Source organism: Canis lupus, chromosome 2, assembly GCF_011100685.1.
Source record: "Canis lupus familiaris isolate Mischka breed German Shepherd chromosome 2, alternate assembly UU_Cfam_GSD_1.0, whole genome shotgun sequence".
In the NCBI taxonomy this organism is placed as follows: domain Eukaryota; kingdom Metazoa; phylum Chordata; class Mammalia; order Carnivora; family Canidae; genus Canis; species Canis lupus.
This window is the reverse complement of record NC_049223.1, coordinates 10,995,707-11,022,836: the sequence shown is the minus strand read 5'-3', so window position 1 is coordinate 11,022,836 and position 27,130 is coordinate 10,995,707. Positions and strand designations below refer to the sequence as shown.

Here is a 27,130-nt window from a genome sequence, read left to right as displayed (position 1 = left end):
TTACTCTAAGCAGTAGTTATGGTCAAATATCAAGTCTGAAATGGGGAAGGAGCAGGACACAGACTGAGGTTAGAGTCTGATATTACTTGGCACCTTTCAAGTGGATTGAATTACCTCTTAGTCATTAAAAAAACTAACTTTTAATCATTAAAAGTGATGATATAGTTATGAAATTTGCTTAAGATACGTGAACTGGACCAAGAACAAAGGATGATTAATAGAACATGTTAGAAATAAATGATTGTAAAAGAAGAAAAGTACGTAGATGTTTTTAAATTATTTTCTTGAAATAGCTCATTGAATCAGATACCCAACACTTAGTCTTTACTTCCTAGAAGAGACAAAGTCTAACACTTGAGGTTCCAGACAGTATTTCTCTCTGTGACTGTCTGATTTACATTGCTGTCCACTATAGTACCTTCTCTTCTGAATTCTAAAATCTCAAAAGGTTTTTATTCCCTATTACTGCCCAACACTAACACCCAAGCCTGTATTCTCAGTCTTGTGAATGACCTCCGAATTGCTCGCTACATATCCTGCCCCAGAGGCCACAATAATGAAGTTCTTATTTGTGGGACTGAAGAGAGGAGGCCCTCAAAGGAACAAGATAGGCCAAAACTGGAGCTGCCCCTGTTCTCTCTACCAGGGGTCTCCTGATGAGAGGATGCTCAGGGTCTCAGACATTGTTCGAAGGTATGCAGTGTAAGTAGTTTCAAGGAGACATTAAAATTTAACATACTCTCTTATGGTTGAAAAAGGTACATCTGTCCTACTGCTTCTCTCTACTCATTTATTCTTTCATAGGTGTCCTCTTTACCTCACACCTATTCTTAATCTCATCAAAATACATTATAAGGAGAAGGGCAGAGAAATACCCTCTGGGGGTGCCAAATAGAGGCATGATCTGAGAATTCAGCAGGAAAAGAATCTTTTGCCAAGTTACTTCTCTCTCCTTCTCTCTGCCCTTTCCCACTTAGGATTTGAAATCACAATTAATTGAGATGATTGCCCTGAAACACATTTTACATTTCTATTTGAGTTGAACAATGAAGTCCGTCTTTTTCTGAAAATTAAGTTTGATTTGAGTAGAGAGCAGTACTGACTTTTTCATTTAGATTTAATGGCAGACAAATCCAATATTTGTAAGGAGCTCACATAAAATATTTCAGAAATTATATCCTTTGCAACCACTAAACTTAACAATAAAAATTTTAGATGTTAAAAATATAAAAGGAGATGCATAGTTATTTTTTTTCTAAATTATTTTAGGGAAACTCAAATGACATTCAGAGACCACTGCACCAAGTTTAACTTTCCACCAGCCTCACCCTTCCACCCCCTACTCTTTGGAAAAGTCTCACCATTCCTCAAAACACATGGCTTCCCACACCCTCTTACTGGCAGAGCTATCCAAATCCATATATTTTTGATACTAAGCAAAAACTGGCATACCTTCAGGTTTAGTCACTGAGCTGTCAGAATGTTGTCCTCAGGAAGACAGTTACGGCACTATTACGTAGTGTTATTACTTAACTATTTCCATATTAAAGTCCTTTTCTTATGTCCCCAGTATCTAGCTCTGAATGAATAATTAGTATCTGATACATGACTACTGAAGACTCTCTATACTTTATTGATCATTATTGTTTTTGAGCATCACCAAAAACAGCTTGTCTACTGATTATATTTATGTAAAAATGCTGCACATCAAAATTTTTTTTCACATCAAATTTTAAATCTTTTGATTCATTCTGAAAATAATATTGAAATTGAAATATACAGGAATTAATATAAGCAGGAAATTTGTTATTCTCTTTAAATAAAACTGAAGACTTTTCAGATTTTGTAAAAAGAATCTGTAGCATAAGAAGCTTTTCAGCGACTTAAAGAAAATTTATTATTTTCCATTTTTTAAAAAAGGATGGAGCACTGTATGCTTCAGACAATTCTAAGCACAGAAATAAGCTTCTTAAACTTGCTTTTAGAGATCTGTTTCCTATATTTTATTATATATTCTGTGACCCTTCTTCTAGCTATTTACTACCAAATATATTAGTGAGGGGAAGAAAGCATCTCAAAGCTTAGCTTAATCAAAATGAATATTTAGTATTAAAATGTACTTTTCCCATAGCTCAAAGATAATAATGAATGAGGTTGAGAAGGGCTGGACCCAGTAGTATTCTTCATCTGCCTCTCATCTCTGCTTCTTTTTGCTTCTTTGTTTGGTGATTCTCTCTCTCTGAACATATATTTCCTCTGCTTCCATCTTTATAACAAAATGGTGCTGCCTTGTAGGTGGGTGTTAGTTACCCATAATGTCTTCAGACATGTGGAGATACTAGATTTTTCTCTTTTTGCCTAATTATTTATTCCAAAGGAAACCCTTCTGATCAGCCCACTTGGGGATCAAGATTCCATTGCTGGTCAAATCAACCAGATCAGAGAGATATGGGGTAGGATCAATATACAAACATGGCTGCAAGGACTCTTCACAAGCAAGGCACTGTATTATGGAGTTGGGAGTCATCATGATAGGTCTCCAAAAAGTATCTAGTATCCCTCTCCCCATGGTCCAAAAGCCACTAAAACTTAACTCATGACACTTTAGAGAAAGTAACAAATATGGCAGCCTTCTAGAGTTGTTTCAGTAATCAAAAGTAGATGTTATAATCAAACATATACTCAGAAATGAAGAATAAAGGATTCAAATAAATAGTGGACTATTTATTCTTACCTTACCTGAAGTTACATAATACCCATTGCTTTTGTATTTTAGATTATATCTTCTTTACCTGGGGAAAAATGGCAATAAATAACTTTTTATTATGCTGCACTGTGGCAGTTACTCCTGAAGTATTGTGTTAATTTAATAAAAGTTAAAAATAAACATATTTCTTTTAGTTATGCTAAGAAATGAAATACATCCATGTGAGGATTTTTGTTTGTTTTAGTTTGCATCTGGAAATTTCTAAATAATTTCATAGGACTGTAAATATGTGCAACAGTGGAAAGATTGCTAAGTTGGAAATTATAAGACCTGAATGTGATCTTGGGAATGCCTCATAATTCAACTCCACAAACATTTATTAAGATTTCTTATGGGCTAGTTGAGAGAGCTTGAAGATATATAAGATGATGATGATACCTTGCTTTCTTACTCATAGCATATGTTTAAATATGACTATAATAGTAAAAATGTGAACCAGAATATTCTGGGGGTAAAGTGGAAGGAAAGGATAATAAAGAGAATGACTGGTGTTCATATTTCTGATAAGAAAAAGGGGATTAAGCTCCCCAAAGCTGAGCCAGCTGCCTTTAACCTCAGGGAGATATAGGTGTTCTTGTTGTTTGAGATGCTTGAATGAGTGGCCCTGGCACCCAAATAAAGTTATTTACCCCTATAATACTATATTCTCTCAACCAGACCCTTTGCCACTAGTGTGATAATTTGGAGTTTTGGAGGCAGAAGTATAGCTACTTTTTCTACTTCGAGATCCTTGGATATCCAGGCCTAACTTGGGCCCAGCAATGAATATTTATCCTTAGCATAAACCAGAACCTCTCTTACTCTGTGTCTCAAGGAATTCAGCTGCTTTTTACAGCTACAGCATCACTAGTGAGCCTGCCCTGATCCCAGAATTGAGTACTTAGCCTTAGACAACCACCATTAGGGGCAAAAACCCAGGCTATCTCATAATGCTGGCAAACCTCTGCTCTCTCCATTCGTGTGCATTTGCCCACAAGAAATACAGCTGTTAAAATGTAGGAACCTAACTCCCCAGTCTCAGTCCCTGTGTATATCAGAGCCATGCTCTGCCAATGCTGCTGAATGTCTGCTTTGCTGGAAAAGGGAAATTGAGAACAGGATTTCAAAATCCTCTCCTTAAAAAGGGTATTGGACCACACGTGATATCTCCACTTCCTCTTCTCTCTCTTCTCTATTTTAAAGAGAGGCCTATGCTGTTTATTCCCTGATACTTCCCCCCTAATCCTAGAATTGTTTTCCCAAAATGGCAAAAAAAGGCCCATAAGTATTTAGAGGATAAAGAGCAATTTTCCTAAGACAGTCACATTTCTGCTCCTCTCCCTTCCCTGTGGCCAGGGATTTCCTAAAGCTGTGTTGTTTCTCTACATCCTGGCCATACCTTTGCAAACTTTCACTTTATCAAAGATTCAATTTTCCAATTTGACTATGTCAGCTATTTCCTGCTCAGGCTTTAATTGATACAAGCCAGGAAAGTGTTTTAATCAAAAGAATGACAAGATCATATCTGTGTTTAACAAAAAAATAAAAACAAAACATGAAAATGCAGAGCATGAGAATAGATTAGAAAAGATCTAATCTTTTAGGACATAAGCCTACTCAAAAGGTTTAGATAAGAGATTATGAATTCTTGAATCTGAACAGTGGTTGAATGCCTTAATATAGGAGATGAAAAAAAAACAACTAAGTTGATTTGAGATATTGTACTTAGGCAACTGCATGGTTAATACTACCACACTAACAGAGATCAAAAACCCAGGAAGAGAGACGGTTTTGGGCAATAGGAAGAAAACTATTTTGATAGTCTATATTATGTATAAAATAAGGAAGTTGAACCCAATCAATCTTTCTCAAGCTTCTATCACTTACAGGCTAATCCCACAATTTAGGGTCTATGTATTACATTTACTATCACTTTATTTATATATTCATGTTTAAATAGACTTTTTTTTCTCTTTCTTAGCCTTCTCCTAGAAAATCATATTCATTAAAGTATGTTTTGATGTGCCATTCATGTTTTTGTTCTACCTCTAATATAAAATATAACTACAAAGTTAAGATGTTTAAGTTGCCTAAATTACTCCTTCTTATAAACCCATGCTATACCCTTCTACATGGGAAATGATAAAATATTTTAAAGTTTTCTCCCAGTTCCAAAACTGCATGATTCAAACAGAATACTGAACTTAATTCTTTAGGCCCTGAGTAGTCCCTTGGTTATAATGTAGCTGCATTACACCTTCAGATATTAGGGTGTCTTCAATCTGACTGGGCAGTAATCTGCCTTTTATATTTGCATTACAATACCCTGAGATAGTTCATGCTTATCCCCTCCCCCCAAAAAAGTTCCTAAATTACAATTCAATATTATAATAGACACTTGGCAAATCTATCTGCATGGTAGTCTTGACCAAACAACAATCTGATGATTAAAAACGGTATGTCTGGAACACACTCATAATTCCATTTGTGGATATATCTCTGAAAAGCAGGGACAGCAATGTTTTTCTTGCACCTTGCCTGACACAAACTGTGCATTTCAAAAATAACATGTAGGGCAGGTGAAAAGGCAGATGGCCGGAATCTATAAATTTGCAATCATATATGAAAATCTTTGAACTGTGATTCTATGGACTAAATATACCCAAAACATAGAATGGGTGATTCCAACTGCCATCTTTCCAGACTATAACGTTCAAGAACTTACTGGTCAAAGGAAATATAGGGCAAATTCCAGAAATGCTAAGTTTACTTCTTCTTTTACCATAGAAATAAAATATAAAAAAAGAGAAGACTTTCAAAGGCCAATCACGAAAGTGGTGTCCTCTGTGAATCTTCCCAGATCACCTTAGATAGAAGCAACCACCGCTGAGCTTCCAAAGTACATTGTTCTCAGCCTTTTCACTTTTGGTTTGATGTCTCCCATAACAGACTCTGAGCCTCTTGATGGCAGGATCTTTACTCTATTTATATTTATATTCCTAAATTCAACAAATAGCAAGTAGGAATTTATCTCAATAAATATTTTATTAAATTGAATTTTCAGGCTATCTACAATAGGATACTGGGACCTAATGAACATTTTATATTCCAAAGCAATATTTTACGTGCCTTATGCTCCAGAATTTATTTATATTAGGATCCTTGCACATGACTCTAAACGTTGGGATATTATTGTTGGGTATTCCTGAAAATCTCTATCTAGCTTGACCAATTTTCATTCATTCTGTGGAGGCTGAAAGCAAATAAAGGAATACAAAATGATGCCTTACATGTATGACCCTTTTCAAACTCATTAATGGGACCAATGATGGGCTACAAAACCAATCCATAATCAGAAGCTTAAATCCTAGAATATTAATGATGAACATTAGAGGATACCAAAAACCTACAAGTATAAGCTTTCAAAATCTATGGAAGAAACTGAGCATCCAAAAACCTGGGCATTTTAGGAAATTGAATTTAATTGAATGAGTAATTGTTTTTACTCTCAATACTGTCCTCATACCAGACCATTTAATTTGATGTCCAACTTTATGACAGATTTTGCCCTGATTTCTGAAAACATTGCCTGGCATCTGACACAATCTAATCAGCCTGGCTGGTAATCTGATTAACAATTTTACTTATATTAGGGTGCCTGTGTGGCTCAGTTGGTTATGCATTAGCCTTTAGCTCAAGTCATGATCCCAGAGTCCTGGGATGGAGCAACATATCAGGCTCCCTGCTCAATGGGGACTCTGGTTCTTCCTCTCCTTTGGTCCTCCCCCTCTGCTCGTGCTCTGTCTCTTGATTTTTCTCTCTCAAATAAATAAATAAAATATTTTAAAAATTACTTATATTACATCTCTCATTCTCTTTTCTTGAGAAGGAATTTCTAAGTTAGAGTACAGATGAAATCTTTTTAAGAAAGTAATATTCATACTTTCCAGAGGAACAAAATTAGAAATTTCATATGAATACCTAAATTATTCACTATTTTTACTAAATATTAAGTCATTCTTTAAATAACTAATTCTCTGATCATTTAAGATACTGACTAAACAAAACCATTTTATATATAATGTGTGAGAAATACAAGTCTTGAATAATACAAACTTCATTGGTGTGAGTGTATATGTTGTAGTTACTAGTTACTAGCTATCCCAAGTTGTTTCAAATCTATGGTCATTGGACACAGACTCCAAATAGTTTAAGTAAAATCTATATAAAACTTAAAATGAGCACTTTACCATATAACAGCTCCATGTTCTAATTATTTGATCTGAAGACAGACATTTTGCCATATTAATAGAGTAACTATTTGGCAGAAATAATCCCCAGGATCTTTTCAGCATCTTGTCTCTGTTTAAATCTTATATAGCAAGAAAACATTATGTTACATTTATTTTCTCATAGTCAAGAAATCAGAGCTGCTCCTTGAAAGAGGTAACCTGTTTAGATGAGAAAGGGTAAGAAGGTAGTATAGGTAAGCTGGGGAAAGTTACGATTAGTAAATCATACAGCTCCACCACGGCATGCATCAAACACATTCAGCATCTTTGGAGAATGAGGATGCTAAATGTTTTTCTTCGTTAGGGGTTACTAAAGGGTGGGAAATTTGGAGGGGGGGGATGGGATGAGTTTCATAATTTTTCTTCAATAATTGCTTTGCTATCCTCCTGAGAGATTCTTTTGCTTTTGAATCATATTTCACACAACTTCTCCTTAAAATACCCTTAGCGATACACCTACAAGTTCAACAATCTATTTACTGTGTTAAAATTTCTAGCTCACTAATGAATCAAAGGACAAATGACAAAAGAATTAAAAGACCAGCTTATATTCATCTTTATAAAAAGAAACCGATGAATTATAAACTCTTAGTAATCCATTCATGTGTTTGTTAGCAAACATTTATTAAGTTCCTATTTCATGGTAGGCACCATGCTAAAGATGGGAATATAAAAATAAATAATAAGTTATACTCTGGTGAAGAAGGCATATAGAAAAGCAGAAAAGCAAAGAATACCAATTCTTCAACAAGTATATATTAAGCACATACAGACACTTAACAGCACAGCAGTGGAGAAACAGATAAAGAGTTGCTTCAGAGGTGAGAAGGATATGGTAGAGAGGTTGAAGGATTTCCTGAAGATGTGTAGCATCAGTAAAGTCTGAATTCATGGGCTGAAACCCACTAGATGAAAAGGAGGAAGAACATCACAAAAAAACAACTTGTGTAAAGGCTTGAGAATGGGATGGTTAGTGTGACTAAAATGTGGTAAATTCACTAGGAATAAGGAATGAATATTTGTAAGATATCTACATATAATGCTAATTTGTGTGATTGGGTGCTTACAATTTCTAAATATGTTTTTTTAAAAAGAGATTGTTTTAAAATAGGAAAATGCAATTTTGTTTTTTTTCAAACTTTTAAATATTATAAGCTAAATTTATTCACTGATCTAAGAGAGCTTTAACTATATATACTAATAAATCTCAAAGAGTATATTTTTAAAATTTGTAGAAACTCGTGAGTCATAATAAAATAAGTCAATTTTTTCTAAACAGATTTTCATATAGTGTTGTAAATTTTAAAGTTCCTAAAAAACATTTAGAAAGCAGCAAGTACTAGGTGATTGCTAAGGGAAATCATGAAAACTGATAATTAACTTCAACATTGCAATCAGTTTCAATCAAACAGATTATGTGTCTAAGAGAATTCAATAAGGAAATTAGAGAGAGTTTTCATATAGAGCAATTTACATGGAAAAATATTTCATTCCAATTTAAAAAGTACTATATGTCCTGATAGTAAAATGTACCAGGCACAATGGAATACAAAGAAGAGAAGTTTATCTGGCTCCAGAAGTTTATGTGGCTAGTTTATCTAGCAAAGATTCTGGCCAGTGAAGAGTGAACTTAAGAGCAAAAACGGGATTTATGAAAAAGCATAGCCTATCCAAACTGTTAAGCAGGGCAGCAAGGCTGACGAGTTGACTTTGAGAAGAAATGCTAAAAGAGGGCAATGAGGAAAAACTAGTGAGGGAAGCAGATCTTATCTTTTAGGCAAATCACTTACCAGGGTTGGAGCAGGATGGTGTGAAGCTCAAGCAGGGGAAACGCCTCCTGATAGTTTCCAAGTTGTAAAACCATCTTACCTCGCTACTCCCCACCCCAAGATTCTAATGCACAACTGAAATACAACAAAGTGCAAGAAAAGAATTTAAGATTAACTTTAGTGTCACCATCAAGAAATCCATACTATTATCGTTTTGATGTATCTTCTAAATTTTTATCAATATGCACAAACACATGAATACATGCTTGCATCTTGAAATCTGTGTTGTCTGCCAATTTTTTTTCCTTATGCTGATCATTCTCAAATATTTTACTCTCAAGGTACCTTTACATCATTAAACATTATTGAGAACCCCAAAGAAATTTTTGTGTGGTTTATAACTATCAAAATTTATATTAAAAATTAAAATTGAGAAGTTTATTAAATTATATGTATTAGTTTATTTTAAAATAATAATAAATCTGGGACACCTGGGTGGCTCACTTGTTGAGTGTCTGCCTTTGGCACAGGGCATGGTCCTGGAGTCGCAGGATCAAGTCCCACATCGGGCCTGCTTTTCCCTCTGCCTATGTCACTGCCTTTCTCTCTCTCATGAATAAATAAAATAAAATCTAAAAAAGATTTTTTAAATAAAAAAATAAAAAATCCATTACATGTTAAGAAAAAATACACATTATGAAACAAAATTATATATTTTATATTATATAATTCTGTTTCATATTTCTCAGAATATTAAAAAAGAAACTTGCATGAACAGTTGAGATTTAATCAATTTTGTTCCTTCAACAAGGTCATTTTGAAATGAAATTGACTTTTCAAAAAATTTACTGCAAATACCTGGTGGTAAAGAATGTAACATACAGCTTGGTACATACCATTGTCTTATCTCCTGCTAAGGCACTGAAAGTTTTAACCAACACCATATTTGCACTATCAGTGCAAATATCAACATAGTTTAAACGTCTGTGAAAATAAAAATTCACTGATCTAGCTTGCATTTGAATGAATCTTTTACCAATAGACCTTTATTATTATTATAATAGTTTTGAATTTGTACGCCCCCTGAAGAGGTCCCTAAGACCTCCAGCAGTCCACAGACCACACTTTGAGAAACACTGCCCTTACACCACTAAATATAAAGTAGCATTATTTGAAAGGGCTATTTAATGTCCTCTCAAGTACATGTATCATCATTTAACCATTACCCTATTATTAGACATTTAAGTTGTATCTAATTTTTCATTATTACCAATAATTTGTGATGAACCTCTTTCTACATAAATCTTTGTCTTCCTCTCTAATTATTTCCTAAAGATTGACTCTTAGTAATTTGACTAGGTCAAGAAAGATTTTCAAAGTGTGCTATCAAATATATTTCCAAAGGGACTCCAGTTCTGCATCTGGTTCCTGTTAGGCAGTTGTGAATGTGCTAACACTGGACTCAGATGAGAAGCCAAGTAGAGACTATGCTCACATTGGCAGCATGGGGTCTCCCGAAGGTTAAGCTATAGGAACTTGGGTCAGCTTTATTCATACTAATTGAATCCATATTCCAGGGCATGTTCCTATTTAGGCACTCTGCCACAGCAAGATCGCATTAAACAGTGACAGGTTTGTAGCCAGTGGTATTTATTTCCCGCCTGAAAAAAGTAGAAGAAATATATGTTGCTATGTCATGTGAATGAGTTTAGCAAAATTCTGTGTCCCAGTTGTTTGGTTCTGTGACCCCAGATGATTAATCCTTTCCTCCCCTTTTTGTGGCATTTCTGGTTACGTTTGCAAACCCAATTCTTTCTGAACTTTTTCACCCAAACATTTGGTTCAGCTTGTCCTTAAAGACTTGAAAATGAAAACTTGAGATCATGGACACTCCCCCCTAATTTATCCCCAATTTTTAAAATTGGCTTGGTTCTTTTTTTTTCCTCCAAGATTTACTTCTTAAAAAAAAAAAAAAAAAAAAAAAAAAAAGCCAGTATTTGCTAGAAATAGAGACTATTATAGACCTGGAATATTTCTATTGCAACCCTTCATGATTTTTTTCCTTTTTTTTTCTTTAGCATTAGTCAAATTATACAGTATTTTATAGGAGCATACATTCAATGAGAAAAGTTGATTTAATGGACTCAATTTATTCTTATAATGCCTCATGATGTTATGTGATTTTATTCTACCTATAGATTCTTATAACAGATTTAATATCTGCTCTGTAATTACCAACTAAAAATTGTAATCTTAGCGTTGACTTTTTTACAATAAACAAAAACAGATGAAAATGCTCCTGAAATCAAATTCTCTGAGGCACTGTTGTGCTTCAAGGGTTCCATAAAATTCATTCCCCTCCTTGCTATCACCTTCTTCTAGATAATTTTTATTGAAGCACACTTTGTCACTCAGTCCGATATTTTGAAAACTCTTTCTTTTTTTATATATATATATTTTTGTAAATTTATTTTTTATTGGTGTTCAATTTGCCAACACATAGAATAACACCCAGTACTCATCCCATCAAGTGCCCCCTCAATGCCCATCACCCAGTCGCCCTCACCCCCCACCCACCTCCCCCTTCCACCACCCCTAGTTCGTTTCCCAGAGTTAGGAGTCTTTATGTTCTGTCTCCCTTTCTGATATTTCCCACTCATTTTTTCTCCTTTCCCCTTTATTCCCTTTCACTTTTTTTATATTCCCCAAATGAATGAGACCACATAATGTTGGTCCTTCTCCTATTGACTTATTTCACTCAGCATAATACCCTCCAGTTCCATCCACGTCGAAGCAAATGGTGGGTATTTGTCGTTTCTAATGGCTGAGTAATATTCCATTGTATACATAAACCACATCTTCTTTATCCATTCATCTTTCGGTGGACACCGAGGCTCCTTCCACAGTTTGGCTATTGTGGACATTGCTGCTAGAAACATCGGGGTGCAGGGGTCCCGGCGTTTCACTGCATCTTTGGGGTAAACCCCCAACAGTGCAATTGCTGGGTCAGGGCAGGTCTATTCTTAACTCTTTGAGGAACCTCCACACAGTTTTCCAGAGTGGCTGCACCAGTTCACATTCCTACCAACAGTGCAGGAGGGTTCCCCTTTATCCTCATCCTCTCCAACATTTGTGGTTTCCTGCCTTGTTAATTTTCCCTATTCTCACTGGTGTGAGGTGGTATCTCATTGTGGCTTTGATTTGTACTTCCCTGATGGCAAGTGATGGAGAGCATTTTCTCATGTGCTTGTTGGCCATGTCTATGTCTTCCTCTATGAGATTTCTGTTCATGTCTTTTGCCCATTTCATGATTGGATTGTTTGTTTCTTTGCTGTTGAGTTTAATCAGTTCTTTATAGATCTTGGATACTTTATCTGATATGTCATTTGCAAATATCTTCTCCCATTCTGTAGGTTGTCTCTGAGTTTTGTTGACTGTATCTTTTGCTGTGCAAAAGCTTCTTATCTTGATGAAGTCCCAATAGTTCATTTTTGCTTTTGTTTCTCTTGCCTTCATGGATGTATCATGCAAGAAGTTACTGTGGCTGAGTTCAAAAAGGGTGTTGCCTGTGTTCTCCTCTAGGATTTTGATGGAATCTTGATTGAAACCTAGTGAAACCCATTGTGTTCTCTCTAAAATAATGTTGTGAGGACCTGGTGCTCTTTTAGCCTATATTACATTAAGAGGATGCACACATATATGCATGTGTCTTCTCTCCTGAGTTGGAGAGGTGCTACTAAGCACCTGCTTTGTTTACTTTTGAATGTACTACCTATGTGACTGATTATCTTGCTTAAATTTAAGAATCTTAAAGTTGAATCCTTCATTTAGTAAATAAATAGATTTTCATTTCACATATTATTTCACTACATCTGACTTTATTTTTCAGTTCTCAGAATTCCTTTCTTTAATTTCCTACCTATTTATTTATTTTATATTCTTCTCTTGTACTTATCTTTGCAAGCTGAAAGATACAAAAAGAACAAAATAAGGTGTAAATATCATAATCTGTAATAATTCTCCTAAAAGTAGCTTATTCAAACAGGCTAAAATTTGGTCTGGAAATGAACAGAGACCAGGTGTAAAAGAAAGCTTGTTTAAAGCTTAGAGAAAAAAAAATGATACATGTGAATCATATGGCACTGACAACTGGATGGGAAACACAGTGCATCATACTCAAACTGGGAAGCAAAAAAAAATTCATTCATTAACCTTTATGATGGGACAGAGAAAAAAATTAGTAGTACCCTGGTTAAGACACAATTATTTCTTTAAAAAATCTCTTCTTGACAGAGAGAAATATGTTTAGTGGACATTAGAAATAGATGAGTAAAAGTAGAAACTCAGGAATACTTTATTTTTATTAAAATTTTATATTTTCCTTTCATCTGAAAGAATAGCACACTCAGAAAGGCTGAGGCATACTAACAAAGTCTTAAAATTAGAAACATTTGGAAAAAAAACAAATCGAAGAATTTTAAATGACAGGTGGAAACCGGGAGAGTAGAATTGAGATTTACTTCTCTAGGACACACCAGATTTACCAGTGATCAGCAAAGCAAAATTTAATGTAACAGGCATGGCTCTCAGAATAAATGAATTCTTTCTCAACCACTGAAATTACTGTATTTCATAATTTTGATGTATCCTTTAAAAACATGTCACATGTACTTTTATGGTTAGAAAACATTTTTCTCTAGCAATAACAAGTACTTCATAGCCTGAAAATTTATTTCAAGATCCTTATATTTATACATGGATGTTTCATACCTCTCATTTTTCGAGATACATGAGATATGAAGAACTCATACCCTTATTTTTCAAATATTATAAAATGAGTTATTTGTACTAAATTGTTTTTTCTCCAGTCACATGACTTTTTCAGTTTCTAATGAATAGAAAAAGATAGAAGGGCCACACCCTATCCTTTCCTCTCATCTTCAGGGAAGCCACCAAAGTATTCATCTGGGCTGGCACTTAATCCACTGAAAAAAGAATGAAAAGAGAGGGCAAAAGGAGGTTCCTGGCCTACTTGAAGTTTTGTGCTAAGTGGAACAGAAAGCTAAATACAAATGTGATAACAACAGTAAATATGATTATCTTTTCTCTCCGGGAATTGATGAAATATATTGGTGGGAGTGAGCATAAGGGAACAGAAAAGAAAGCAGGTTAGTGGATTTTGTTCCATCATAGATGCTTTGGACTATATGAATTGTTAATTTTTTCTATAAATATTCAGTTGTTTCCTGCTGTATTAGGTACTGTGATAGAGAGAATAACCAGACAAGGTCTTTATCCTCCAGAAGACTTCTGGTTTAGTAGAAGAAGGGTCTCAGTTGCCCCATCTGTAAAGTAGGCCATGAACAAGATGATGGCAAAGATCTAGCTCTAAATTAGTAAATTAATATTTAAAAACTATTACGGTTAATACCATTTCTAATTTGACACTTCCTTATTATTTTTCTTTATCCCAATATCCCTTCATTGAACCCAGGCTTTGAAGTCAGGAGAAAGAAGTAGGAAGTTTAAAAGAAAGATACAAATGACAAACGGAGAAAAGAATAAGAAAAGAAGGTAAAGAGAATAGCACTCACTTTCTAGAGCATCACTTTCTAGAGCACCATTTTCCTTCAGGCACTCAACTCAGAACAATCATTTCTTATATTTTTAGAATGTACTTCAACATTTAGAAACAATATATACAAATCATTTCATTAGTGGAAGCAAGAGAACAACAGATCCCTACAAACAAACACATGCAGGAACAAATATTTTTTGGTAAATAAAGTAACATGCTTATCCTTCAAATCACCTGATAGCTGCATTATGATCACCTCCTCCATTTCAGAGAGTACAGTTCTCTATACTTTTTAGCATACAGGTTATTGCAATAGAGTTTTATAATACAGTCCACCTAGAATCATCATGCATTGCCCTTTCAAATGTCATTTCCTCTTAACTTTTATAATTTGTACTAAAGTTTTAAGCTTGACAGAAAACGAGTGAGCACATGTTGGGCGGTGCAGAGAGGCAGAGGGAGAAAGAATCACAAGCAGACTCCATCTTAAGCATGGAGCTTGACTTGGGGCTCGATCCCAGAACCCTGAGATCATAATCTGAGCCAAAACCAAGAATCGGACATTTAACCTACTGCACCACCCAAGCAGCCCACAATTTAGTTTTATATTAGTAAAGGTTTTAGCCCCAAGAAGCTAGAGATAAATGTGTTTATAAATAAGAAACCTTAACCAAAGCAATTAGACAAAGTAAGTAAATAAAAGCCATCAAAATTGGAAAGGAAAAAATATAACTATTTCTACTTACAAAAGACATGATCATAGAAGGTTCTAAAGAATCCACAAAAGCCACTAAAGCTAATAAATGAATTCAGCAACGTTGCAAGATACAAATTCAAAACACAAAATCAGTTGTGCTCTGAAACCAGCAATGAATAATCAGAAAAAAGAAATTAAGAAAGCAGTCACCTGACAATAGCATGGAAAATAATAAAATACATGGGAAGTAAAAGATTTCTATACTTAAAATTACACAGTATTACCAAAAGAAATTAAAGAAAACCTAAATAAATGGAAAGACATCTCCAGTTCACAGAAAGAATTAATATTGTCAAAATGTCAGTGCTACCCAAAGTGATCTACAGATTCAACATAATCCCTATTAAAACTCCAACAATGTTCTTTGCAGAAATAGAAAACCAATCCTCAGATTCATGTGGAATTATAAGGGCATCAAAAAAACCAAAACCATCTTGACAAAGGACAAAGGTGTAGAGCTAACACTTCTTGATTTCAAAACTTACCACAAAGCTAACAAAAAATCAAAGCTACAGCAAACAAAACACCGTGGCATTGGCATATGAATATATACATATAGATTGATGGACTAAAAATTAAAAGCCAAATATAAACCCATACATATATGACCAACTGATTTTTGACAAGAGGATCAAGTCCATTCAATGGGGAAAAACAGTCTCTTCAACAGATGGTTCTGGGACAGTTAGATTTCCACATGCAAAAGAATACAGCTGAACCCCTACTCATACCCCAGAAAAAATTAACTCAAAATGGATACAATACCTGAATGTAAGAACTAAAACCATAAAATATTTAGAGGAAACTGTAGGACTCATCTTGAAGACCTGGTATTTAGCAGCGCATTTTTATTTTTGTTTTCAAGTATAATTAACATAAAATTAGTTTCTGGTATACAATATAATGATTCAATAACTTGATATACTTCTCAGCGCTCATCAAGATAAGTGCATTCCTAAACCCCTTTTATCTATCCCCCCCCCCCCCACTTACCACCCCTCTGGCAACCACCAGTCTTTTCTCTGTATTTAAGAGTCTGTTTTTACTGTCTCCTTTTTTTTTTCATTTGTTTTCTTAATTCCACATATGAGTGAAATTATATAGTATTTGTTTTTGCCTAACTTATTTCACTTAGCATTATACCCCTCAGATCCCACATTGTTACATATAGCAAGATTTCATTATTTTTTATTTTATTATTTTATGGCTGAGTAATTCCATATATATATCCCATATATATATTCCATGTATATATTATATATTCCATATATATATGTATATATATATACACACACACACACACGCTTCTTTATTCATTCATCTATGGATGGACACTTAGGTTGCTTCCATATCTTGGCTATTATAAATTATGCTGCAATAAACATATACCTTTTCAAATTAGTGGTTTTGTTTTCTTTGGATAAGTACTCAGTGGCAGAATTACTGGATCATATAGTAATTCTCTTTTTTCAGTTTTTCAGGAACATCTATATTTTTCTAGATTTTTCTAGATTGACTATACCAATCTTCATTCTCATCAACAGTACACAAAAGGTTCTTTTTTTCTCCACATTCTTGCCAACACTTGCTAATTCTTGTGTCTTTTATTTTTACTATTTTGAGGTAATATCTCACTGTGGCTTTTATTTTCATTTCACTGATTATGTGATAGAGATCTGAAACCATAAATGTCCTAGAAGAAAACAGGCAGTAATTTCTTTGACATCAACCATAGAAATATTTTTTCTAGATGTGTCTCCTCTGGCAAGGGAAACAAAAACAAAATTAAGCTATTGGCACTACACCAAAATAAAAAGCTTTTGCTTGGTAAAGGAAATAATCAACAAAGAAGATATTTGCAAATGATATAATCTGAAAAGGGGTTAATATCCAAAACATACAAAGAATTATACAACTCAGCATCAAAAAAACAATCCAATTAAAAAATGGGCAGAGGACATGAGATATTTTTCCAAAGAAGACATACATACAAATGACCAACAGACATGTGAAAAGATAACAAGACATTCTTAGATATGACACCAAAAGCCCAAGAAACAAATCAAAAAAGATAAGTTGGATTTCATCAAAAATTTTCATGTATCAAAGGATATTAGCAAAATCAAAGGACAACCTACAGAATAGAACAAAATATTTGAAATTATACGTCTGATTAGAGTTTAATATCCAGAATATATAAAAATTCCTACAACTCAAAAAGAAAAACAACCCACTTAAAAGCAGACTTTTGTAGACATTTCTTTATTAAAGATATACAAATGGCAAATAAACCCATGAAAGATATATAATTGAAATAGGAACTCAGATACTTCTAGGACAACATTCATAAATCATTCACAATAGCCAAAAGGTGAAAGCAACTCAAGTGTCTATCATCAGATGAAGGAGTAAACAAAGTGTAACATATGCACACAATGGAGTATTATTCAGCCATAAAAATTACTGAAGTTCTTATACATGCTACAATATGGATGAAACTTGAAACATTACACTAAGAGAAATAAGCCAGACAGAAAATGATAAATATTGTGCAATTCTACTTTTGTGAAGCATTTAGAACAGGCAAATTCAGAGAAACAGAAGGTAAATCCAGAGGTTACCAGAGGCTGGAGAGATAGGAGAGTGGGAAATTATGGTTTAATAGCTACTGAGTTTCTATTTCTGGTTATTAAAACATTTTGTAAATAGAAGTGATGGTTGTGTGACACTGTGTATATAATGAAAGCAACTGAACTATATAGTGGCAGTGGTTAAAATGTCAAGTTTTATGTTATATAAAATTAAAATAAAATTAATATTACTAAAATTGAACCATCTATTTAAATGAGTAAACTGATATGGTGTGTGGTAATTCAAGAAAGCTGTTAAAACATACATATAATAAACACTTATCTCAAAGTCATGTTTAGTGGATGTAAATAACATAGATGAATTTTGTTTTATCTTTGTTTTTCTTCACTAATCATTTACAGTAATTTCAGATACCTACACTTTCATGTTTTTAATCAACACTAAAATAATTTTAATTAATAAGCCATGAAGTGAATGCTTTTAGAGTTATACATATGCTCACTAAGTTTAAATTACAAATTCTCATGAGAATTATCCCAGTTCTGCACTGACATCTCTCTCTTCAGCCCATTCAAAATGCCACCCTCTACAGTTTCTGTACATACTGATATAGCGGGACCTCAAGGATAATTTAAGTGAATTTAAATTATGGATGGAAAAACCCATGTGATTCATGCTGCTTTTTCTCTCTACTCCAAACTTCTAAGTCAGTTCCTTGCTGATCCTGGAGGTGGTGAGATTCTTTGACACCTCAACTCTTCTAGGCCCATCAGACTGACAAAGTATAAGCTAAATGTAGCATTTTTTAGCCTAATACAGGCTTATCATTGCACATAACAGTGTAATGTACTGACAGAAAACTTTACAATCAGATGTTTCATTTTCCTCATAGAAATGAGGAAATGAAGTGGAATTATGTTTTAATATCAAATTTACATATAATTGATACATATGGAAAATATATCATAGTCCTGAAAGAGTAAACGTATGGAGTTGACACTAGAAATTTACTTAATGGAAGTATCTTTTGATGATGGGTGATATTTTACACTATATATAGGAAAGACATTGAAAATTAAGCCTAACAATTCAGAGGTTTCTAATATTGGGGGGCATACCTTTGATGGAAAAAATAGTAGTAGTTTGTGACTGCTAATAAACATAATTTAAAGGAGGGTAAATTTACCATTGCTCACATTCTACTACTTATACTGTGACCCTTTCCTCTTTTACTACAACTCCACATCCTTAAGTGTCACCCTTTTTGTAGTCACCCAACCCCCAAAGTCTAGCCACCTACAGGTCTTTATTATTTTTTTCACTTTAATAGAAAAAATTTTTAAGACTTAAAATCTTCTCAGAAGAAAAGTAGCTCCCATAGCTGAATTTAACAGAGCTGGAAGACTGTTTAATTACTGCCTTCTACCTGCCAACCTTGGTCTAGGTCATCTGGGGTCCAAACTCCAAAGCCAAAAATAATTGTCTCATATCAAGATCTTTTGTATTGCTTGTACTTCACTTCTATCCAATTGACTGCCAAGCCTATCCCTTCAGTTCCTGGTTGCCTGCCTGGCCTTTGGACCATCTGTCCTATCTAGCCCTATGGTTTGGATTTCCTCTTGCTTCCTGATTTCATGCCTGATTTCAGCTGAGATTAATTTTTCTGAGGCATTTGTCTGATCTTTATCTAGTTCCTAATTTCCATTTTGTTTTGTTACTCCTTACTTCAATGTTCAGTCTCTCCTGTGCCAGGCTTTGTTTTGGCATTTCGACACATTTTGAAATTTCCCTTCAATTCCCTATCCAGTCTCAACTGTAAAAGCAGCCCTGCCTATTTCTGCACCTAACTGTATCATTACTGAGCTTACCACTCTGAGAACTTTATGTTGACTAGTCTTGGAGGAGGGAAAGGCAAAGAATCAAATACCACTTATTCAATCTAACTATAGGAAATAAGTATTCATTCACCGTAGTTAAGGAATTAACAGATATTTCTTGCACCTATGACTGTTTTCAAATAACAACCCACAAATATAGCTGCCATATATATATATGCCATATATATATATATATATGCATGATATATATATATATACATTATACCCAAAATGTAGATTCAATGAGGGCGAACGGTTAAGCTACTGAATATTCAAGCCAATTGTATAGAAATAGTGGAGATTAGGAAACTTTGAAGATTGAATCCATAGGAAGAACATATGGCCAGCCAAACACAATTACCCAGATTAGACTCTTGGACTCATTGCGTATTTTGGTAGGTGACAAAAAGAAGTCATAACTGAAGATTTCTTTCCAAAAAACAAATCAGTAAGAGTTTCCCTCTTTACTACATTTTCCCTTAGGATCTAAGGGTATGTTATTGACAGACTTACTGTCATTATACCCTGATTAGGCAAAAATATTCATGTATTACATATTTTTTTCCTCATAACTGAGCTGCCCTCAAGACACTAGCAATCATCCTATAATTGGTCTTCTATTCTCCATTATTCTTATAATGTGTGTGTGCATGATGGGATCATTCTATAAATCTTTAATGGGATATATTTAGTTATCTGGTTATATTTTTTTTGTATTTCTGTGGTGGGCATAGTTGTGATCAACTATTTCAGGGTTTGTTGTCTTCTAATAAATCTGTTGACACTTGAGTAATTAAGTAAATCACAAAAAGAAATGATCATTTAGGAGTCTAGTCAATCAGAATATATTAAGCAGATCTAGACCAACAGGTGAGATTATCAAGGACACATCTCTTTTTGATTCATTTAAAGGAAACACTAACATTAAGAACTCTTCAAAACACTCATATTTAAATTTGCTGTTTAAAACATTATGGAATGACCCATTGCTATAGATCTTTATGACCAACACTGTCATGAAAAAATAGTCCTCAGGATTTGGTGGTTTAGCACTTTTGAAGTCTATGGTAGCCTTTCCATATAGCCAGCTCTTTATAATGTTGTACCTTATGTATCGCTTGAGTGATATTTGAAGAAATCGATTTTAAGACCAATTTATGCCACTTCTTATTTGTCTGTGTTTATTTGGATCTAAGTATTCAGAATTCAAATTATATTTACTTATAAGAATGTAGTTGCCTTTGTGTCCTGAAAAAAAAAGTAATAGCCTTACTTATGATAATACATTCATAAAAATAAGTATGCTGGCTAGACAATATGTCTCTCAAAGATGTCTACCAGATAATAAACTAAAAATGTACTGTGCTATACTTCAAAACTTATACTTTTTTTATGGCCTTGTGTGCTTTAAGGAAAACTAAAGGAAGTGTGAACTGTGCATTTGTTAATCCAGTTTATGGCAACTGGAGTGACCCAGAGAAAAGAGAGGTAAGTGGTAATGGTGAATTGTATTGTTTCAGAAGCAGAAACACACAAACACACAGACACACAGACACACACACACACACACACACACACACACACACACACACACGGTGTTATTTGGACATGATTCCATATCATGGCTAAGAATAATGTTTTAACGGAATTATTTCATTGGAAATGGGAAGGAGTTTTTAGTCTCTCTAAATATGCAATGAGAATTTTCCATTCCAGGACAGATTCAATCTGTTTGTAAAGTCAGTTCACTCTTAAGTGGCTTTGTGGTCACTGTTCATACTCAACAAGAGCTGACAACTCTGGAAAACATCAGTTTAACCCAGAGTATTAGTCAGCTACCCATAGTAACTCTTTATTGACTGTTCTTTATATTCTATTCCCAAAGACAAAAGAAGGACAGCATTCTGTGCTGTGCTTTAAATTGAGATGTGAGCAGTAAAGGGCTATTACCTGATCATTTAGAAGACTAAAGGAGAAATTAAAGTGTATTACATCTTTTTTGGGACCTTTTAGGGCTATTTCCTTATCAGCGCAATAAAAAGTAGACTAGACAGATAATGAAATAAAATCTTTCTCATCTCTTTCTTAAGTAGATAATATGAGCATACACTTGGGTATAAAATAGGATTAGCCATGACACATCACTTCTTATCCATGAAAACCTTACATCTGATTTTAGAAATATTACATCAGATTCATTCTCTTGTGTAAGTGAGCATATAGAATGCTAAAACTTTCATAGCCCCATTATTTTTACATGAAAAATAGGCCACCAACAGCTGTTACCATTATTGAAATGAGTACTATGGTGCAAGATTAGATGGTTTCTAATAATTTGGTAGCCTTGGTTGATATGGCTGAAGGCTAAAACAACACTTGACATTTTTATATGTGCTTTTATTCAATAATGATGACATACATGCTTTGGGTTATTACTGTTTTGGTAGGAATGAAAACAAAAATTTTCCCAGGGTGCAGAGAATTAATTTGGATGAAATTTCAAGTCAATCAAGACACAGAGAAAAACTTAAAATGTAGCTCCCACATTTCAAATGGATAATAAATAAATAAATGGATACTTAAGAAGCCTAATGTATCTTGTTGGCAAAGTAAGTAGGTGTAATGCAAACCTATTTCTCTCTCTCTCTCTCTCTTTTGTTTTTTTGGTTTTTTTTGCAAACCTATTTTCATTTTGGGAAAGGAAAGGAAATTCAATCTTTTTTTAGATCTTTAGTTTAATTTTAGTATCTGAAAGATACAAATGATATAAGAAAAGAAAATATAATGTTTTAAATTTGATATAAGGAAAGAAAATATACTGTTTTAAATTTGACATTTTTATATTAATATCTATTAAACTTCTTTTAACTGGAGTTTTCTTTCTTTTTTTTTAATACTTTATTTATTTATTCATGAGAGACACACAGAGAGGCAGACACACAGGTAGAGAGAGAAGCAGGTTCCACGCAGGGAGCCTGATGTGGGACTCGATCCCGGAACTCTGGGATCACATCTAGAGCCAAAGGCAGATGCTCAACTGCTGAGCCACCCAGGCGTCCTAATATCTTTTAAACTTGTAATAATTAAAGAGCTGCTAGAAATATCTTTTACTTTCTACTGAAAAAAAAAATGGCCTCTCTGGCACATGGATGAGGGTTCCTATCAAAGACCCACTTTCAGGGTGCTTTCAAGACTCTACTATGCATGCATATGGCAGTGCAATCAATGACTCTAGAGAAACTTAGAAGCAATTTCTTTTTTTCTATCCAAATAAAAAAACAATTCCTCTTTCACATTTTTTCCCTTCCATTAAGAATGGCTAGAAAAGAAATTCTGTCACAGTTCTTGAACTTTCTTGCTGCCTTGATTTCTATTATTTCAGAAACAATGAGTTTGTATTAAACTAAGTGTGCCTTCCTTGACTTTGTGTCAGAGAAATAGACTTCTCCAAAATACCCTTCTAAAAACTCTTAGTAAAAATTCTCAGGTCCTGACATAGAAATTGTAAGAACAGTCTAACGAACTGCCATGTATCCAACTCATGGTCATTCTACTTTCACCTCTACTATCACCCATTCCCACTACACATCAGAGTGGGGTGCTGGTTTATTTATTTTTATTTTTTTTCATTTTTTAACCCTTTATTTTTTTATTTTTTTTAAATAATAAGTTTATTTTTTATTGGTGTTCAATTTACCAACATACAGAATAACACCCAGTGCTCATCCTGTCAAGTGCCCCCCTCAGTGCCCGTCACCCATTCACCCCCATCCCCCGCCCTCCTCCCCTTCCATCACCCCTAGTTCATTTCCCAGAGTTAGGAGTCTTTATGTTCTGTCTCCCTTTCTGATATTTCCCACACATTTCTTCTCCCTTCCCTTATATTCCCTTTCACTGTTATTTATATTCCCCAAATGAATGAGAACATATAATGTTTGTCCTTCTCCAATTGACTTACTTCACTCAGCATAATACCCTCCAGTTCCATCCACGTCGAAGCAAATGGTGGGTATTTGTCATTTCTAATGGCTGAGGAATATTCCATTGTATACATAAACCACATCTTCTTTATCCATTCATCTTTCGATGGACACCGAGGCTCCTTCCACAGTTTGGCTATTGTGGACATTGCTGCTAGAAACATCGGGGTGCAGGTGTCCCGGCATTTCATTGCATCTGTATCTTTGGGGTAAACCCCCAACAGTGCAATTGCTGGGTCGTAGGGCAGGTCTATTTTTAACTCTTTGAGGAACCTCCACACAGTTTTCCAGAGTGGCTGCACCAGTTCACATTCCCACCAACAGTGCAGGAGGGTTCCCTTTTCTCCGCATCCCCTCCAACATTTGTTGTTTCCTGCCTTGTTAATTTTCCCCATTCTCACTGGTGTGAGGTGGTATCTCATTGTGGTTTTGATTTGTATTTCCCTGATGGCAAGTGATGCAGAGCATTTTCTCGTGTGCATGTTGGCCATGTCTATGTCTTCGTCTGTGAGATTTCTGTTCATGTCTTTTGCCAATTTCATGATTGGATTGTTTGTTTCTTTGGTGTTGAGTTTAAGAAGTTCTTTATAGATCTTGGAAACTGGCCCTTTATCTGATATGTCATTGCAAATATCTTCTCCCTTCTGTAAGTTGTCTTTTAGTTTTGTTGACTGTATCCTTTGCTGTGCAAAAGCTTCTTATCTTGATGAAGTCCCAATAGTTCATTTTTGCTTTTGTTTCTTTTGCATTCGTGGATGAATCTTGCAAGAAGTTACTGTGGCCGAGTTCAAAAAGGGTGTTGCCTGTGTTCTCCTCTAGGATTTTGATGGAATCTTGTCTCACATTTAGATCTTTCATCCATTTTGAGTTTAACTTTGTGTATGGTGAAAGAGAGTGGTCTAGTTTCATTCTTCTGCATGTGGATGTCCAATTTTCCCAGCACCATCTATTGAAGAGACTGTCTTTCTTCCAGTGGATAGTCTTTCCTCCTTTATCGAATTTTAGTTGACCATAAAGTTCAGGGTCCACTTCTGGGTTCTCTATTCTGTTCCATTGATCTATGTGTCTGTTTTTGTGCCAGTACCACACTGTCTTGATGACCACAGCTTTGTAGTACAACCTGAAATCTGGCATTGTGATGCCCCCAGCTATGGTTTTCTTTCTTCTTTCTTTCTTTTTTCTTTCTTTCTTTCTTTCTTTCTTTCTTTCTTTCTTTCTTTCTTTCTTTCTTTCTTTCTTTCTTTCTCTTTCTTTCTTTCTTTGTTTTGTTTTGTTTTTTGGTTTTCTTTTTTAAAATTCCCCTGGCTATTCGGGGTCTTTTCTGATTCCACACAAATCTTAAAATAATTTATTCTAACTCTCTGAAGAAAGTCCATGGTATTTTGATAGGGATTGCATTAAACGTGTAAATTGCCCTGGGTAACATTGACATTTTCACAATATTAATTCTGCCAATCCATGAGCATGGAATATTTTTCCATCTTGTTGTGTCTTCCTCAATTTCTTTCAGAAGCGTTCTATAGTTTTTAGAGTATAGATCCTTTACCTCTTTGGTGAGGTTTATTCCTAGGTATCTTATGCTTTTGGGTGCAATTGTAAATGGGATTGACTCCTTAATTTCTCTTTCTTCTATTTTTTTTTTTTAAGACTGTTTTGTTTAGAGCTGCTTTAGGTCTATAGCAAAACTGAGCAGAACATACACAGAGTTCTCCTATATCCCCCCTGCCAACACACACACACACACACACACAGTCTCCCCCATTATCAATATTCTACATCAGAGTGGTACATTTGTTACACTGACAAACCTATATCTACCTATCATCGAGAGTCCTAGTTTATATTAGGGTTCGCTGTTGGTGTCAACCAGGGTATTTTTAAACAAATTCCAGATATCATTTAATTTCACCTGTAAAGACTTAAGTTATAACATTAAGGGATGAAGACTTTTAAAAAATATAAACACAGTGTCATATCTACACATTTAATAAGTATTTGATGCCATGAAATATTCAATCAGCAGTCAACCTACCCTAATAATCTCACAAATAAATAAGGGAGGTTATATATATTGATGTTGCTATGTTTTTAGTCAGGAGAGATATAAGGTGTATATATTCAAATGGATAGACATGTCTCCTAAGACTCTTTTAGTCTCTAGGTTCTATTTTGTCTCCCATGTTTTCCTTGCAATTTATTTGTTGAAGAAATCAAAGTGTTTGAACTATGAACTTTCCACATTACAGGTTTTCTGATATACTCTGCAAAATATTACCCTCTCAATTAAGTCTGGTTTGTTTGTTTTGTATTTCTTTTTGTTTGTTTAATTCACCTATGATCAATACAGCAGGCTTAGAGAAACCAACACTACAGAAAGATGTAGTTAAGATTCTCCCACGGTACTTCCCCATTCCACCAAGGGTAAGGATAAGGCAGTGACTCCCACGCCCCAAGGGCTGTGGACACATACCAGCCCTAGGCCTGTCAGCAGTGTAGGCAGTGTGCACTACAGGTGATCGAGGGAAAGTCAGAAATGCTCTAGTTATTACTCCAGTGGAAATCCATTTAAAACTCACTGTATTCTGCATGATCTTGAAAGACTTTAATGCCTAAAATCCTAATCTTCTCAATGTGTTTCTCTTTAGAGTTCTGTATACTCCTTCTCAAATCCATTGTATGGCACATCAGGATGCCTGGAGACCATATCTAATCATCTGAAATAGCACCATCCAAATCAAGTGTGATCTAGGGTATATAGTTTATAGAAAATCCTACGCTGAAACCTGACAGAAACTCATCCTGTGCAATAGTAAAAAAAGAAGGGATTCAGAATACTACTGCAATTATTATACATACACAGATAAATTTTCTTACTGAATATATTAAACGTTTTCATGGAATCTGAATCAGAACCTTAGTTTTATTGTATATCTGAGTAGTTTAATAAAATTTTCTACTTGAGTTTCTTGCTTTCCTTTGATTTTACTGTGGTCATTTTTTAAAATTATAAATCAAATTGTTTTATATCCTGAGTATAAGTAAGTTTTAAAATGCTTATTTAAATAAGATTGAGCTTAGAAACAAAAAGGTGAACTAAGTTAATATACAAATTAACAGGAATGGACAAATCATAGTAAACCTAATCCACATAACCATGAGTAAAAGTTATTTCCGCATCTTGAAAAAAATGTGAAATTGTCATCCTAAACTTGCCTTTATTCAAATAATTATTTAATACATATCTTCATATAGGTATAAAAGTAATACCGATACATGAGTTAAGAAGCTTTGAACTTCAAAAAACTGAAAAGTCCCTACTCCAATGGTTTAAATAATATGGCAATTATTATCCCTAAAATCGAGAAAGTGGGATATAGAGCAATTCTTTTTGTTTTTTTGTCTTTTGTTTTGTTTTGTTTTCAAAAGCTAAATTTTTTTAGGTACAAGTTATGTGCTCCATAAAATGTTTAAATCAAACATTTTGTGGTATCTATAAGTACCTATGGCAATTCTATAAAACTAAAAGGATGAAACTGATT

At 34.3% G+C, this 27,130-nt stretch overlaps 1 protein-coding gene across 1 annotated transcript in view; it reads left to right on the top strand.

Moving 5' to 3' along the window:
• MALRD1 (MAM and LDL receptor class A domain containing 1) overlaps positions 1-26,519 on the top strand; it is a 754,089-nt gene extending 727,570 nt beyond the window's left edge. Inside the window, 2 exon segments of the mRNA XM_038532060.1 lie at positions 21,024-21,099; positions 26,237-26,519. Coding sequence (XP_038387988.1) covers positions 21,024-21,099; positions 26,237-26,314 — 154 coding nt within the window. The 3' untranslated portion in view covers positions 26,315-26,519.
• The last annotated feature ends 611 nt before the right edge of the window (positions 26,520-27,130 follow it).